This window comes from Engraulis encrasicolus, chromosome 5 (genome assembly GCF_034702125.1).
Source record: "Engraulis encrasicolus isolate BLACKSEA-1 chromosome 5, IST_EnEncr_1.0, whole genome shotgun sequence".
Taxonomy (NCBI): Eukaryota; Metazoa; Chordata; class Actinopteri; order Clupeiformes; family Engraulidae; genus Engraulis; species Engraulis encrasicolus.
In genome coordinates, this window is record NC_085861.1 from 57,687,164 (window position 1) to 57,705,617 (window position 18,454).

At 40.1% G+C, this 18,454-nt stretch overlaps 1 protein-coding gene across 2 annotated transcripts in view; it reads left to right on the forward strand.

Moving 5' to 3' along the window:
• Positions 1 to 3,903: 3,903 nt before the first annotated feature.
• cep192 (centrosomal protein 192) overlaps positions 3,904 to 18,454 on the forward strand; it is a 61,040-nt gene continuing 46,489 nt past the window's right edge. The window contains exons 1-8 of one of the 2 annotated variants that reach the window (XM_063199814.1): positions 3,930 to 4,085; positions 10,227 to 10,264; positions 10,563 to 10,754; positions 14,865 to 14,972; positions 15,362 to 15,474; positions 15,601 to 15,650; positions 16,865 to 17,000; positions 17,432 to 17,626. In XM_063199814.1, coding sequence (XP_063055884.1) covers positions 10,609 to 10,754; positions 14,865 to 14,972; positions 15,362 to 15,474; positions 15,601 to 15,650; positions 16,865 to 17,000; positions 17,432 to 17,626 — 748 coding nt within the window. In that variant the 5' untranslated portion in view covers positions 3,930 to 4,085; positions 10,227 to 10,264; positions 10,563 to 10,608. Of the gene's footprint in view, positions 4,086 to 10,226; positions 10,265 to 10,562; positions 10,755 to 14,864; positions 14,973 to 15,361; positions 15,475 to 15,600; positions 15,651 to 16,864; positions 17,001 to 17,431; positions 17,627 to 18,454 lie in introns of both variants that reach the window. The other variant, XM_063199815.1, reaches the window with a different exon arrangement.

Here is an 18,454-nt window from a genome sequence, read left to right on the forward strand (position 1 = left end):
GTGTCCTGTGACCTTGTGTATTTTTTTCAGGGATGCTACTGTCTACTGAACACAGTGGACATGATACATGTTTCACACAGCCAGTATTTTCATATATATGTCCATGTCAATCAAGCATTCTAAGTTGACTGTATCTTGTTGGGGGGGTAGGGGGGGTTCATGCCCTTGTTGTGATGGTATAGACAAAATGTGACAGGAAGTGGGAGCAGCCATGGCTTTAGTGGGGAGCCCTATCTCACGCCTTTCGTAAAGTCTACACGAAAAAAATAGTCATTTTCGTGGTGCATTCACGTTATTGCCCGCCTTTCGTAAAGTCTTCACGAAGATAATAGATTAATTTTCACGCTGCCTATTCACTTGAATTGCCCCACTGCTGCTATGGTTATCCAAACGTCTGCAGGGGCGGGGAGGGGGTGCTGACAGAACACTGCTGATACACTCGGGACTCACTAATTCGACGCCCTTTCGGCCTTATATCCCCTAACCCTAAACCTAAACCTAACCCTAACCCTAACCTTAACCATACTTAACCCTAAACCTAACCCTAACCCTAACTTAACCCTAAACCTAACCCTAACCCTAAACCTAACCCTAAATTGCTTGTTTGAAATGTTTGATTACCATGTACCGAAAGGGCATCAAACTAGTGGGTCGCTAGGCAACAGTCGGGCAATTCAAGTGAATAGGCAGCGTGAAAATTAATCTATTATTTTCGTGAAGACTTTACGAAAGGCGGGCAATAACGTGAATGCACCACGAAAATTAATTCTTTTTTTTTCGTGAATACTTCACGAAATGAGTGCGATACGGTTGTAGTGGGGCAGCCTTGGCCTAAGGAGATGGACTTTGGATCAGAGGCTTGCCGGATCGATTACCACTCCCCACCGCACACCATGGCTGAGATGCCCTTGAGCAAGGCATCTAACCCCACACTGCTCCAGGGTACTGTAACCAATACACTGTACTTTAAAAATAACTGTAAGTCCAGACCAGGCCAGACTCACACCTGGGCTTTCATAACAGTAGGCCTACATGTGCTGTACAGTCCGCCACAGCACCCCTTATTGGCACTTGAAAATCGCTCGCTTGAGGCACGCTTTTGAACACACGTTGTGTGGCTTCAGACAGAGCCTTTATGTGTAGAGAGGCATTGCCAGATGAAAATAAGAGGATAGCAGTAGAGAATGTGTTGGAAGCAGGCATTCCATGAATAGTTGCTGAAGTCTGGATGAAAAAAAACATGGTTCCAGATTGCTACAGATAATCAGAGGTGGAAAGAGTACTAAAATATTGTACTCAAGTACAAGTACTGTTACTCGGTTGAAAAGGTACTCAAGTGCGAGTAAATTTACCAGTCAAAAAAATCTACTGAAGTAAAAAGTAAATAATTTAAAACCTACTTTGAGTAAAAGTAAAAAGTTACTTTTTAACAATCAGCGCCTTCTGCCTCTAGATGTGCAAGGGGTGCACTGGGTTAGAGGAAGAACAGCTAATGTTGATCCCCTCTTAGTTAAGTAAATCTCCATCGTCAGCCTCCATGTTAGCCATCAGCGTTTGAGTGAGAGGTCGCACGCGCCAACTCTTTATAAACTAGGCTAGAATTCTAGAGGCTTTTTTTTCTACTCAGTAACGCTTGTGCTGTTAAATGTACCGAAGTACATTACTCGAAAGACAATGTACTCAAGTAAAAGTAAAATTACAAATTTTAAAAAGTAGTTTAAAAAGTACAAGTACACAAAAAAGCTACTCAATTAGGCCTACAGTAACGTGAGTAAAGTAATTAGTTACTTTCCACCTCTGCAGATAATGTATGTAGCAAAGTCAAAGTTATTTATTTACCATTTGTGTGCAAACTAGAGTAGTTGTCAATGCATATTGGAACTATTGGGCAGGCCCTCTAAGTCAACAATAGAAAAAAATGTAATAGCAATATGACAGACATTGTGAAAAAAACATTTAAAAAAGATCAAAGAAGAGTGATTCGGAAAAGAAAAATTGATGAGGTTGGTCATATCATGTTTTGTCATCAGTCTGACTGCATGGAAGAAGTTGCAAGAGTCAACTGCAAGGAGTGACTCTTTCATGATTCTCTCAGCTACCTTCTGACTGTGGCACACACATGGCCAGTTCATAAAGATGTTCCCTCCCATCCCATGTATAGTATCTCATTGTATTTTTCTTAAATATTTTATTCATTGTAATGTTGCATAGTTCTGATAATGTGTGCTTGTTGCAATCATACTCATAGCTTGTCTGGTGCCTATGGGTGTTTTTTTTTAAGGCAACTGAGGTCCTTTGACTTGGGAAGGCCTATTTTAAACACATTTTATCATGGGATTGTGGCAAGTGCAGCCAAAGGCTCCTCCTAGGTTTTCCACCGAAAGATTTAGGAGATCTTTTATTCCTTCAGCAATCAGACTTTTTAACACCAGCTGATGAGTGTTTTTAGTGGATTTATAACGCTGTGGTGATTCGTTGTGTGTTTTTATGATGGGCTCTTGTGATTTAAAAAAAAAAAATCTCTATTTATTATGTGTTTGTCTTGCCTTGCTCTGTTGTGTGGATGGCCAGGTATTTGATTTCACCTTTGGGGATTAATTAATTGGGGATTAATTGTGTCCTGTAACTTTAGCATGATCGTGTGTGGGGCCATAGGAAGTGGTATTGTAGGTATGTGGTGTTCTGTATGAACTCTAGTCATGGGTCACCTGTCTGTTAATCACTGTTGTTCAGAAGTTAAGAAGCGGTGGAAAGGGACCATACCAGGAACATTTTTGATCAGAGCTCTCTCAGGCCATCTATGGAATTAATTGAACCCATTCATACCTTCATTAATGATTGATTGATTGATTGATTGATTGATTGGTTGATTGATTGATTGATTGATTGATTGATTCATTCATTCATTCATTCATTCATTCATTCATTCATTCATTCATTCTATTGTTATTATAGGCAGTCATGGGTAAGCAGTTAGGGCGTAAGACTTGTAGCCCAGAGGTTGCCGTTCGACTCCCGACCTTCAAGTTGGTGGGGGGAGTAATTACCCAGTGCTCTCCCCCATCCTCCTTCATGACTGAGGTATCCTGAACATGGTACCGCCCCACTGCACTGTTCCCTTTCGGCCGCCATTGGGGGCTGCCCCCTTGCACGGATTAGGCATAAATACAACCTCAATGAAATATGACATGTTCTATGAAGAAATCTAAGAAGTTGCATTTGCAATACAATTGAATTAAAGCCTATTTTCAGGAGACCTAAGATGGGGTCTGTGTAAAGGTGGCTACCTTCAATTGGCCTATTATTGGAGAAAGGGGAAGGGCTGCATGGGGAAATACTGGTTTGTGTTCATAGTATGCCCCTTGGAGGACTTTAACATTTGAAGTGGCCCTCGAATGAAGACGGTTCCCCACCCCTGAACTAGAGCCTAACTTGCTGTAGCCTACATACAGGCCCAGCAGTAGCTTTCAACTGGGTGCTGCTTGGCAAAACGTTTGGTTCTCATTGAGAGAAGCTGCGCTCCGCTCCGCTCCGCTCCACTAGGGGGCTCCGGAGCTACATACGCGCACTGTCGGTGAGAACCAGACTAGGCAAAACTGGCCAATAAAATGTTTGGTCCTGACACTAAGAACATTACGGTAAAGTATAACTACCGGTACTTGTTTAGGCTACACCATAGAGGTAGAAATGGGCTACACAGCCCTGGAGCTCGCTTGCTTTTCTTTTCTTTTATACAGAGTTTGTGACAAAGTATGTAATATATGCCACCAACAACATTGATTATAGATTTTATTTAGACGTTTACTTGAGAGTAGCAAACTTAAGTTCCAGACCAGCCAAAAAGGGAGTCCCATCTCGTCTTTGTGACGTATCCCATATATTACATTCATTACGGTAAATCGCAGGGATAGAAAACCGTGGTTGTTTGAATGTGTTGGCGGCCTCATAACGAACGGCGTCTTTGTTGTTTTGGTATTTTCATATATATATATTACGAAAGTTTTAAGGGTTTCGACGCTGTTCATCGGTGTGTCTCAGCATCTATGCAATCTCCTGTTATCCCAGGCAACGTCAAGTTGATAGAGGTAAGGGAAGACTTTGAAAATAACTTGTTAATTGCTCGTAGTGGCTAATGTATCTTACAGTGCTATGTCACAGTGCTATGTCAGATGCATTTTCTTTGCTCACAAGATTCACTGTGTTGTAATGTTGAAATATGAAGTTGTGTTAGCTGGTTAATTTAGACAGGGCAGCTAACCACATGTAAGTTACTGTCATGATGGTATTTGCTTTAGGCATTACGCTCAATCAGGGTAGCTTACTAGTCCTAGACAGAGAGTAGAACTAGGCTAAAAGAAGTTTGTGAGTACAGTTTTGATAATGCACACAGCGCACATTACATCGGAAAACCTGATTAAGACCCACACTTATTAATAAGAACTATTACTTTTTCAGGCATTTCGTTACGTTAAGGCAAAACAAAACTACTCCGTCCACACAGTTTATGAAAGTGGGCAGGAAGTTAAGTATTCGCCGTTAGCATATTAGCATGGGGTAGTTTTAATGGTAAGGGGATTGATACTCCCAACTGAGTTCGCTCCCGGACGTGCGGTCCCAGGTGTTTCTATCACTCCCGGACGTGCGGTCCCACCCGATTATATTTCACGTATTATCATATACTGCCACATACAAGCAATTTAGGTTTAGGGTTAGGTTTAGGGTTAGGGTTAGGGTTAGGTTTAGGGTTAGGGTTAGGGTTAGGTTTAGGTTTAGGGTTAGGTTAGGGTTAGAAACAAAAACTAACATCAACAAGATAACTGGCTCCGTCATATGGCGGTGGTACCGATAGTCTGGCTAGTGGGAGCGAGATGAAATGGGAGCGTCGTGAGATGGGAGCGTCAATCTAGGAATCAGTTTTAACGTTGCTTAGCTAAGAAAAAAACTCATCAGTGATAATTTGGTGAGATGTGTACATCAAGGCAAACAACGCCCTTGTTTAATCTGAAGTTGACGAAAAACTGTCATATAGTATCAATGTGTGTTGTGTACATGTATGCTCAGCAACAGGTTGAGGGAGGCTCCCAAAAATATAGTTGGTGATGTTGTAGTATTAGATCTAATCCAGGGGTCCCCAACCTTTATGGGTCTGAGGGCTACCAAGAGCTACCCGAGGGCTACTTGTTTACTCAAATGATGTCTTGACATCATTCTCAAGTCACTATGATTGAATGATAATTTGCTTATAGGTTTTAAAGATATTTTATCAGATTGAGATTAAGGAAAACACTAACTGTGACTAAATTCGTCACTATTTATTAACATCCTTGGTTGGCATCTCAGAAGATCTTGGAGGGCTAACGTTGGTGACGCCTGTTGTAATCATTGGGAGTAAATAGAATCACTGTCAATGGTTGTAATCCATTGTAGAGTAGGCCTAGACATGCATGTTTTCTATTTCTAAAAAGCTTCGACATTATTTGACAAATATCATGCATCAGCATAATACACGGCATGTCGAGTTCGTCAACTCAAATCAGCGTAGTCCTTGCATTAGTTTCTCCCCTGTATCTTATAAGCTCTACGCGAATACAAGCAATGAGTTCCCGACAATGCTCATTTTGCACATGATAGGCCTATAATAAAATAATAATAACTTAAATGCCTTTATGAAGGGAGATGACGTGTGCAACAGTATTTTTTTTTGCAGGTCTGCAGTATATTGTTCTTCCAACAACGACAACAAAATACAAACTTTATTACAGTCTCAAGGCCCAGATTGACTTTATTACAGTCTCAAGGCCCATACATTACATTACACATTCATATAATTAAAAAGGGAAGCCAATAAAGGTAAGTTAAACTTACTCATACCAGTGTTCCCAGATCATGGGCATGTACAGTGCCTATTTAAAATCCACACATCCCTGTTCAAATGCCAAGTTTTTGTAATGTAAAAAAAAAGTCAGATAACAGAAACAAGAAACAGGAAAAGGATAATTTCACAACTATTAACCTTGTACAGTGTAATTGAAAAACAAACGTTAAAGTTTAAAAAGGGAAAACATCAGAAAATAAAAATACGAATTCTTTGTTACAGATCCTTAACCTGTTATTACTGCACTCTGTTTTTTTTGGATAAGAGTATATCATTGTGGCACAGGTTGATGTAGCAATATTTGTCCACGCCTCTTTAAAGGGACACTCCACCCATTTGCATTAGGCTTTCCATTGCTAGACGCCCAGTCATACTTTTGAATGGTCGTGCAACACTCTCTCAATTCCCAGAGACAGGAGAAATCTGTATTCACCTCTTAACACTTCCTCCTACAATGATGTAAAAACCGTCATTTTGCATCATTGTAGGAGGAAGTGAAAGAGAGGTGGATTTCTGTTGAGACAAGCCTTTTCCCCCACCCTTTCAACCCTGCCCATAGGGGGTTGGACCTAATGCTCTAACAGACCTATCACAGATCAGTGTCCCAGTGCTTTTGAAATCACTGGCATTGAGGCTCCAGTAAGCAGTGTTGCCAGATTGGGCTGTTTCCAACCCAATTGGGTTACTTGGGATGGCCGTCTGTGGGTAAAAATGGCATTTTGCAGGAAAACTCGCCCAATCTTTCCCATAGACATCAATAGAATTGGGCTGGATTTAGTGCTTCCAGGCGGGTTTTGAGCATTTTTTGGTAAGTCACTGGCATAGCTGGAAAGGAGAATTTGGAGCACACTGCAGCTTAGTTTTCAAGACTTGATTTTGTGCACACACCCGAACAACGTTTCGGTGGTGCTGCACCTTCTTCAGAGTCAAATGATAGCAAGAGAGAGACACACATTTGAAGACTTGACATTCACAGGTGATCCCACTTGGTTTAGCTAAATTGGTGTCATCTCATTGCAGGTAATTGACCCCACCCCCCAACACCAGGACAAGATTGCAGACAATTAGACAGAGAGGCTTCGTAGAAAGGCATTTTGGATTCATACTCTAAATTCAGTGGAGCCTCAGGGCATAAATGAGGAACTCAATATGTCTTGCTTTCTGTAACAAATTGCTCCAGCATCGTGGCTGTGGTCTTGTAATAATTGGAGCTGTGGTTTTATTGACAATGTTCTTTGTGTATTGCTTTTTCACTTTTTTGTTTTGTTTTGGGAAGTTGGCAAGCCGTTTAATTGTCTACAATCTTGTCCTGGTGTTGGGGGGTGGGGTCAATTACCTGCAATGAGATGAGACCAATTTAGCCAAACCAAGTGGGATCACCTGTGAATGTCAAGTCGTTAAATATGTGTCTCTCTCTTGCTATCATTTGACCCAGAAGAAGGTGTAGCAACACCGAAACGTTGGTTGCGTGTGTGCACAAAATAAAGTCTTGAAAACTAAGCTGCAGTGTGCTCCAACTTCTCCTTTCCAGCTATTCCAGCTGACTGCATGCTGAGTGAGGGATGATGCGTAGAGTCCCAAAAAACTGGGTGTGGCCTGTGGAACTTGAGCATTGCAGTGCATTATGGGGATTGTTCACAAATCCACAAGCACTAAAAAGTCATTTTCTGCCTTTTCTCCGCCAAGAAGGTACCAAATTAGAAATTTAAGCTACTATTCTACTATATATATATGACCCACTTTCAATACATATTCATGTCTTCCACCGATGGAATGCCCCTTTAAGTAAGGCATGGTGTTATCTGGGCGATATACAGAGCTGTTTTTCCCCCAAACATACCTTTTGAAATTATGTCCAAAACTTTCAACCTCACATTCATCAGCTCATACCTTTTCCCACTTGCATTTGGGAGATTACAGATGTCCTTTTTCCAAAATGTGCTCCACCGAGGTTGGCGTTTTTGGACATAATTTCAAAAAGGTATGTTTGGGGTAAATACCCATACCCAAAGTGAAGTATGGTGGAGGCAGTGGCATGCTTTTGCGCTGTTTTTCTTCAACTGGAACTGGGACCTTAGTAGGCAGGGAGGAGGGGATTAGGAACAGCTCCAAATTCCAGTCTGTGTTGCTAGAAATCTTCGGACCCCTGTTAGAAAGTTGAGTATGAAAAGGAAGTAATCTTTCAGAATGACATTTAACCTATGTATGCCTAAATCAACAAAAGGACATCAGGTCTGAATTCGGTCTGGGTCATTCCAAAACCTCATCCATCATCTGTGGGGTAATCTGAAGAGGGCTGTGCACAGGAGATGCACGCACAATCTGTCAGATCTGGAGTGCTTTTTACAAAGCGGAGTGGCCAATATTTCCATGGCAGCATGTGCCACGCTGATAGACTTGCCTAAAAAAGACTGAGTGCTGTAGTAAAAGCCAAAAGTGCTACAACAAAGTATTAAGGTAAGCGTACCCATTAAGCCCACCAAAATCTAAATTTCTTTATTTTTCAATCATCTTCACATAATTTTTTTGTGAAATATTTTGTTAAATAGTAAGATTTACCTCTCTTCTCAATGTTTGTCACTGAGTTGATGGATATTTCAAAGTACAATATGAAGATTTTTTACGAGAAAAGTGAAAAGTCTGAATGGGCTTAAATGGTACCATTGGTACCATTTAAGCCCACTTGTGTTCCAAATAAGCTCATATAGTTATTTTGAGGTGTGTGAATTGAGTTCAAACAGTGGAGCCTACATGGCATAAATGGTTTCAGACCAAAAATTTAAGATTTGCTAAAAAAATAGTGCATAAAACCTAATTAAATATTACGGCATCTTTTACTTCATATACTTCATAAAATTCTACATCCAAACAGAGAAATGTAGTTTTTCTTATTGATTATTGTTAGTTCATTACATTACGCCTTTTAAACCAACAACTTGGGATTGTACAGCACTTTTTATGTCCCTCAAAGGCATTTTTCATAAGCATGCATGCAAACTTGCATGCATTTCAATGGGGTGTACCATTTAAGCCCACCTTGTACCCATTAAGCCCACCTATACAAAAAGCTATTTTATGGAAATAATCAACCCCACAAAACATTTCATGATGCATTTCTTTAAAGACCAATGCCAAACAAACTGGAATATGCTTAGAATTCATACCTAACCACCTTAAGTCTTACGGTAGAGTAAGATAAAGATGGTGTGTGGTTGTATCAAGAAAATATCGGCGTGTGCTCGCTCATAAAACACATCTTTCCATTTGAAGGGAAATGCTATAATTTAGTAAAACACTGCATGTATATATATAAAAATCATTACATTTACCTCTTAGTTTACTAAATATGAAAGTATTTTCAAAACATTTGACTTAAACTAGCTGATATTGTATGATTTCTGACATGTCCCAAAACAGCAAAGTTTTGAGGCAACTTCTTGTCAGTAGTCCTGAGACTGGATTCACTTGGACAGGAATAACTCGACGATAAAAAATGTGATTTGTTTGCAATAAAAAAAAAATTTGTCAGTTACTAAACCCTTTAATTGGATAGGGTGATGAACAACAAAATTCACCTTTTCCCTTTCTTTAAATTGACCTCAAAGTTGAAAGTGGGCTTAAAGGGTACATGGGCTTAATGGGTACGCTTACCTTAATTTAAGGGTGTGCATATTTAGGCAACCATGTTTATTTAAGCTTTTTATTTGCTATTGTTTTCCCTCAAGTTTGTTTTTCAATTGCATTGTACAGGTTAATAGTCTAGATTAAAGGTGGAAAAGTTGTAAAATTATTTAAAGATAAATGAGTGAAGAAGCACTCATCAGATTTCTTTAGAGAGCATGCGCCTGCCTATGAGAGTTTTGCAAAAAATGCATTTTTTGCATTTATGCCTCATCCTTGCAAGGGGGCAGCCCCCAATGGCGCCCCAAGGGAGCAGTGCGGTGGGATGGTACCCTGCTCAGGGTACCTCAGTCATGGAGGATGGGGGAGAGCACTGCTTAATTACTCCCCCCACCAACCTGGCGGGTGGGGAGTCAAACCAGCAACCTTTGGGCAACAAGTCTGACACTCGTCTAACCTGTCAACGAAGATTGATTTCACTCTAATTCTTCAATTACTGAGTTATAATTTCTTCTTTTCTTTCAGCCTGGTGATGCTACTGCTAGTTACAAGCTAGCAATTATCATTGAATCGTATAGGTCTAGCTAGCTGCTTGGTGGCCCCATAAGATTCAATGATGTAAGCTAGCTTGGAGGTAAAATTTGCAGTGCCAGACTCGGAGAATAACTAGAAGTACAGGAGAAAGGTAGCACTCAATTATTTAGGTGTTAAAGTATCTTTTTTGTTCCAGAAATGGTACAATATCCCTTTAACATGGCTGGCTTTGTGGTAAGTTAGTGAATCATACTTTGAGCTTTTCATTAAGTTAAATGACAGTGGTGCAAGTGATGCATGTTTTAAATGAATAGCCTTGGATTTGTGTTTTTTTTTCAGATATCCTTGTAGCTCATCTGCTGAATGGGTTGAAAAGCAATATGTACTTTGTATATTTTGCAGAGGTTAAACATTGATTGGGGTTAAATAAACCCTAAGGATAATTGCAGGGTTAATAATGCGTCAAGCTTTTCAAGTACCAGTTATCATGCATGTTTTAAATGATTGGTCTTGGATTTGTGCTTTTTTTCAGATTTCCTTTTAGCTCTTCTGCTGAATGGGTTGTCAAGACTGGCAGGATGGAGCACACGAGGGACATTGTGGACGAGTCCTTCCCGTACCTCAGTGATCAGTCCTCTCTGGCAGACCTAACCATCAACCCCACGCTAGGAACACCTGTTGCTGTCTCCACAGTGGCAAAAATAAGAACTGCTGTTGACAACAGGTGGGTTGGTAGTACCGTGCTTGTTTTTTCTAGTTCCTAACTTCCTACACATCTTTACAGTTTGATATGCTGGACTGCTATGAACAGTTTAAGACTGAAGGTATTATGACCCCTCTGTCCTTGCCTAATATTATTACTCCCTCTGCCCGTGTCTTGTCTCTCTCGACGGTCTGCGCACATCGACGTGCACATCAAAATAGCTACATGTCAAACGTACAGTCAATCCGGAAAGTATTCACAGCGCTTCACTTTTTTCACATTTTATTATCTTCCAGCCTTATTCCGAATGCTAGAAATGAATCTCTCTTGTCAAAATCCTACACAAATTATTCCATTATGACCATGTGAAAAACAAGTTGTCTTGACAGTTTTGAAAATGTAAAAAAAATAAAAAACAAAGAAATCATATTTACAAAAGTATTCACAGTCTTTGCTTAATACTTTGTAGAACCACCTTTGGCAGCAACTACATTAATTTTTTCCATTTCGAAATGAAAAGGGATTAAAAGGGAGGTCATCGGTGTGTGTTTCAACCTTTCAGTACATTGAAATAGTACATTTTGAGTCTGCACCTGGCTAAAATAGATGGGTGTGAGTTTTGAATGAAATCCTATGGAGAGTATCTTGATCTGGTTCTGTAGTCACGGTGCATGTTGACATGCATGCTTCTACCATGCTTGGCTAGCCAGATGATGCACTTTTTTGGTAAAATTCACTTGTTTACCACCACACATGCTTAACACCATCTAAAGCAAATTTGTTTATCTTGGTCTCATCAGACCACACGACATGGTTCCAGTGATCCATATCCTTGGTCTGTTAATTTCTCTTGAGACCAAGATAAACAAATTTGCTTTAGATGGCGTCAAGCATGTGTGGTGGTAAACAAGTGAGTTTTACACAAAAAGTGCATCATCTTGCTAGTCAAGCGTGGTTGTGGGACTGACGAGGAGTACGCATTAATATGCGACCTTGCCTCCTCCACTTGCGCTTGTCTCCTCGTCCCGCCTCCTGGTTCCTCCTCCGTGGAGAAAACGATAAAGTTTCCCAGCTGTCAGCCTAGCCACAACATCGTTTGAGGGACTGTTTTTCATTCACCATCCCAATTGCAAATGAGGAAAAGACTCTACAATTGAGCTTTTGCAAGATATTGAAATATAATGCTGTTGTCAGTGATGTCATCATGACGAGAAGCAAGTGGAGGAGGCAAGGTCGCATATTAAGATGCACTCATGGTTTGGCGATGTATGGGTGACGTCCAACATTGGAAATCTGAATTACACCAAAAGAAGCATGCATGTCAACATGCACTGTGACTACAGAAGCAGATCATGATGCTCTCCATGGGATTTCATTCAAAACTCACACCCATCTGTTTTAGCCAGGTGCAGACTCAAAATGTACAATTTCAATGTACTGAAAGGTTGAAACACACACCGATGACCTCCCTTTTAATCCCTGTTCATTTTGAAATGAAAAAATGAATGTAATTGCTGCCAAAGGTGGTTCTACAAAGTATTAAGCAAAGGCTGTGAATACTTTTGTAAATATGATTTCTTTGTTTTTTATTTTTATACATTTTCAAAACTGTCAAGACAACTTGTCTTTCACATGGTCATAATGGAATAATTTGTGTAGGATTTCCGGATTGACTGTATGTGAATGATTGTAGATAGAAGTGGCAGTGATTGGTCGTCATGGTGACTTCCTTGTTCTCATAGGGCGGAATTCTCCCACCCGCTTAAGTCAAAAAAAGTGCGCAACAGCGCCTCCGAGCTTACTCAAGCCCGTGAGTAAACGGGGCTTACGCGCGATTTCATCACTTGCGCACTTTGGGTGGGGCCAGGTCAAAATCAGGGAGTTCCCCATGTTAATCAATCCTAAGCGGATTCTCCCGTCCACTTAAGCGTGTTTGCCTTTACGCGCATCAAAGGGCTGTAGTAAGGTCAAGCGCCACTATGAGGTAAAATGTAATATTGCATTTGAGGCTCGCTTGGCTCGCATTTTGAACATGTTACACGCCACGGTATGCTTTGTTGATGTTCCTTACCGTCAGCGTGAGTCCAAATCGAAATTCATTCACAGTTCCACATAAACGTCCTACATTAATTGTGACGAAATATGACCAGCTGCCCAGAGCTCATAGCGGTGAACTTACAAACAAAAGCAGGTAATTAATTAATCAGTATGAGGATCATCATGTTGTCTCCACAGACGGTAACCAAAACCAAAAACACCTAGTTGCACCATGCACAAGTAGGCTATTGACAAGGCACGTCAGACTAAAGACCGTTGTTCCAGTCGTCCTAACAGACACCCAAAGTATGCCTATTCAAAAACAACCTTCACCATGTTTACTATGTTGTAGCCACGAGGTTAAGTAAAGGGTTTTTATTTCAACTCCTCCACTTTTGCGTTTTAATGTGAACTCGTGCATATGTGCATGTAACCTATTAAACTTTCTGAACTGATGCCCGACATACAAAACCACCACATACTGAGGTAGGCTACATGTTGTCCTATCTGTTTTTGTAAGGCAGAAAATATTTCCTGAATGTCATTACAGCTAAACGTAAAAGGTAGGCCTACATATCAGAGCATATATTTGGCATTTCGCTTCTGGTCTCTATTACACCCCATCAGCTGCGCGTTTAAGTCCTGGCTTGGCATTGCATGCCCATGTCCAATTGATTTCCATGTCTGCGACAAAATATAAAGTCTCCGTTTTTTCATGACGACCGATTTTCCTTGTTCATTCTTCAGCATGCATGTAGCCTAAGTGTAATATGCTGACGGACAGCTGAGATCCACATATTTCCAATTATTTTAACGTTGCTGTACAGAGAAGCGGAGAAACACTTTTAAAAGTCAGCAAATAGGCCTACTATGTGTTTGTTTAACTGTGGGAATGATCAGCATTTTAAATCACTTTTTGATTTCCGGAATTGTCCAGGCAACACGCCAAACTCAATTTTTAACAAAACGTTTAATCATGTTTATTATTTCAATCAACCTGTTGCGCACCAAAACGCTCAGCTGAGTTCCCGCCAAAGGGACACATCGCGTGTCCATCTCGTTATCTCACCTCCAATACTTGCCTTGTGTTTGTGAAAAGGAGCGGAGGTTAGATTTTGAAACGCTTTTGCAAGAGGACTTTTGGCACGTGGTTTTAAATTCAAAGTTAAAGTTCAGTATTGGATCTCAATGGACTGCCGAGGTTTTCACATGGTTGATCTGAAAATCCATGCTCCATAGTTTCTTTGTAGCCACAACTGATGAACTTGGCGGAGACTCATCCCCCCATTTAGCATATATCCCGCCTATGTTGGGCTACGCGCTGTTTTTCTGAGTTAAGCGCGAGGGGTGTGGCGACGTTCCAGAGGGGAGAATACGCGCAAGATAAGACCGCGTAAAATATGCGTGCGTAAAACCGACTTAAGTGGAGACGGGAGAATTCCGCCCATAGTACTCTGACGGTATTTTGTGGGAGCAAAATGCAGTTAAATATTCTGTTAAATATGACGCCAATGTTTGTCTCTCAAGTTTGTGCAAATTAATGAAGCGACAATCACTGACAAGCAACCAACAATGCAGCAAGTATACACTTGCAGCACAATTCCTGTAGCCTGAGTATCATCCTCCGTAGTGACCGCGCTGGCTCAATACTTTCGCTTGCTGGCGAAAGTATTGAGCCAGCGCGGTCACTACGGAGGATGATACTCAGGCTACAATTCCTGCACTTTGAGTAATTTCTCCACAGAATGTAAACACACCTTGTCCAACTCCAACCTCGGAATATTTGCTTTTTCTGCAAGTAAAAGTTGATTTGGTATTTCTGAAAATGATTCATTGCCTTTTGGGTTTTGTGTAAAATATTGAGATAACTGAGCTGGAAAGATGCATTGCTTAATACTGGCTATGCTTGCAATTTTACATTCCCTTTGACTTGTGAACAACACTTGCGCTGTTCCATATCATTCACGGCACGAGAACAAAAAATGGGAGTAGTCACAATGATTTCAGTCACGATGTGCCGGAGTTGTCGAAGAACCCATAATCGTTAATTAAAACGCACCACTAAAATATGTTCCTATGACTTTTTTCCTCCAGAAGAGCAGATGATCATACCTCTACCTTGGAAAGTCAAGACGGTTCAAGACAGAATTGCAGCTCAGGGGAGGAGGGGCCCACATTTCAGCTTAGCTTTAAAGATGACTTGTAAGTATAATGCATCAGTATTTGCAGGGTTACTGGCTCATCATAGTAACTTCGAGAGTAACTTGGCTCATGTAGCATAACACCCAGATTAACCCACGCTTGATGGATGTGATTGAACTGAGGCATGATGCCATATTCTGAAGGTTTTTACAACATGTTTAGTTACAGTCAATTTTTTTGTTTTTGTTTTTTTTGTTTAGATAATCCAACAAAAAATATTTGAAATCCTACAATAGTGGCATTAGCTCTGAGTCAGAGCCTCTGACTGCATTTAACAAGGTGCCATTTGGACACTTGTATTGCCATTTGTATAACCTTATATGCGCAGTTAGGATTTTCAGTTGTTCTCTTAAGTTGATATCAGCAATGTGATTTTGTTATGTCCCTAGAGGTGATGCGGAGGACTTTTTGGCTGCTAAGTGTTTATCAGGCAAGCTGATGAAGGGCAGCTCAGAGGAGGCTGCATCAAAGCCCATCAGAGTTTCCATGACTGCATTCTCAGGTCTGTTGAAGTGGAGGGCAATGTAGCATTCACATTTTTCTTGGAATACTCCCCACCCCAGCTCATTTTCATGTCTCAGGGGTATGACCTATTTATTATTTCATTTTATTTTTTTCTGATTTTCAGCTGGACTACTGAATTTCACAAACATCTCACAGAACGATATTGATCTTGAGGTAATTTCTGAACAACTGACAATGCCTTCACATCCTATATTGATTACTGCCAATGAGGCAATGTATTCATGGGAGTTTGTTCATTTGTTTACATACAGTCAATCCGGAAAGTATTCACAGCGCTTCACTTTTTTCACATTTTATTATCTTACAGCCTGATTCAAAATGCTACAAATGAATCTCTGTCAAAATCCTACACAAATTATTCCATTATGATCATGTGAAAAACAAGTTGTCTTGACAGTTTTGAAAATTTATAAAAAAATAAAAAACAAAGAAATCATTTTTACAAAAGTATTCACAGCCTTTGCTTAATACTTGTAGAACCACCTTTGGCAGCAACTACATTCATTTTTTCATTTCGAAATGAAAAGGGATTAAAAGGGAGGTCATCTGTATGTGTTTCAATCTTTCAGTACGTTGAAATTGTACATTTTGAGTCTGCATCTGGCTAAAATAGATGGGTGTGAGTTTTGTAATACTTTTGTAAAAATGATTTCTTAGTTTTGAAAATTTATAAAAAATAAAAAAACAGTCAAGACAACTTGTTTTTCACATGGTCATAATGGAATAATTTGTGTAGGATTTTGACAACAGAGATTCATTTGTAGCATTTGGAGTAAGGTTGTAAGATAATAAAATGTGAAAAAAATGAAGCGCTGTGAATACTTTACGGATTGACTGTATGCGTGCCATAACTTACCAATGTCTCGGTGTAACAGTCTCGTATAAACCTTGTCCTGGGCTGATTCCTTTAGGTGATGCGCTAAGCATCCTTAATTAAATAAAAAATGCTTGTGGATTTTGCGATAATGTGTAATGAGATACCTTTCACTCTTATTCGAAAGGTCAAGTTTGAGATGTTTGCGACTTTTTGCAACCATCCAAAAGGATCCAGTCCTGCATTTACATTTTGTTAGTACATTACAACATGGCGTAAAATTATCTGTCTTTGTGGAGGTTTGCACTTTCTTACTGTTTTCGGGCCGACCACAACGGTGCCCGTGCCTGCAGTTAAGCACTTAAGTGCTTACCTGCGAACCACCTGCATTCATCGCGCCATCTGAGTACTTTTCCGGTTGTTAATGCTGTCAGAAGCAAACCTTAAGTTTCATGCTTTTATCATCTTTTGCACAATTTGTATGAAGGCCCTGAACAAGGGAGAATGATTGCTCCTGTGTGTACAGTATATGTTGTTTTTTGTATTTCTTAAGGCTTTTGATAATTTATCAACTTTCCAGTGGGAGGAGCCAAGTCTGGACACAACTGGGGACTCTGCCTCTACACTGCAGGCTGACCAGAGCAGCCTGCACCTCCCTGCTGGGAACCCACCTGTGGAAGAGGATAGGGGTGGGTATTGGCAATGGGTTCACGATTCAATGTGTATCGCGATACACATGGCACGATGCGATTCTATCACGCGATGCATTGCGATTCATGTACTGTTTACTTTGCGTTGTGATATTTACTTCAGTAAATATGTCAAAATACAGCTTTAGCTGTGGCTGTGTAGCATTCAAAAGTCGATTTATTTTAAACATTTTAGCATCTGGAAGAGAGCTTCAATGACAACAGAAATATTACCTACTCTCCACTGAACAAAATGAACCAGTGGCAAATTCAATTTCATTATTATGAAATAATCAATTGTCATTAATCGATGCAGTATATCATGGAAATGAATATCGCAATACGTTGTCATGAATCGATGCAATATTTAATGAAAACAAGTATCGCTATACAACGTTGTCATGACCTTTCTTTTGCCACACCCCTTGTAGAGGATGATCCTGGTGGTATATGCATTCAACAAGAACGAAACAGAGAGGCCACTGTTGTTTGCAACAACAGCTCAAGTGACGACAATTCTGAAGGCCCCTCGTTGGATGTCAAGTATTTCTGCCAAAGCTTTAATGAGGAGGAGGCAGAGGCTGAAAGCTGGAACCATTTCCCCGAGGACCTGGACTTCCATCAAGGTTTAATCTAAACATAGATTATGTATATGCATATTATTTCTATAGCACACAGTCATACAATATTGTCGCACAATGAGAAAAAGAAGAAAAATATTACGGATGTCATGGTCTAAAAAACTGTAGATAAATAAATAACCCTAATCAAAGGTAAATGAAAACAAACCGGTTTTCCCGATTCTATCATTAATATTTTAGGTCAGCTGACCATGGACTGCCCCAGAGTTGAAAAATTGCTTCATGCCATAAAAAGTTCATTTATTTTTTCCACACTCTTTGGCCTTTCTTGGACTTTGTAGAGTTTATAGTCCATAAGAGTGTGTTCCAAAAGTTTTTTTGGATTATCTCTGTACGTCTCTGCACAATTCCACCTGGCCTTCAGACTCTTTTTGCTGAAGAGTGTTTTGCATGTGTGGTAATAGTCTTAAGTATATCTGGTCTGTCGTTTTCTTCTTTAAACAGTATATTGCAATATGTTCACCCCTGCACTGTGAAGGTTGTTGTTGGCAGAAATATTCTGAGAGCTGTAAACATCACACCATCAATTATTGTTGTTTATCCTTGACCAACCTCATCAACACCTGTTGCTCAATACACCAGTGTTTTTTTTTCTTTCATTTTCCTGGACATTTTTTTCCTTTGACAATGTTCCCTTGCAAATCTGTATCAAGTCAACCCACTACGTTTTAGTGGACTTCATATGTAGACTGTAAACATTAGCAGATGATGAACGGTGTCATGTACAGAGTAGATATTGAGTACATATTAAATGCTTTTTTACTCACACTGTAGCAGTTTAAATATATATCAAGTAATAATAAAGCAGTTTTG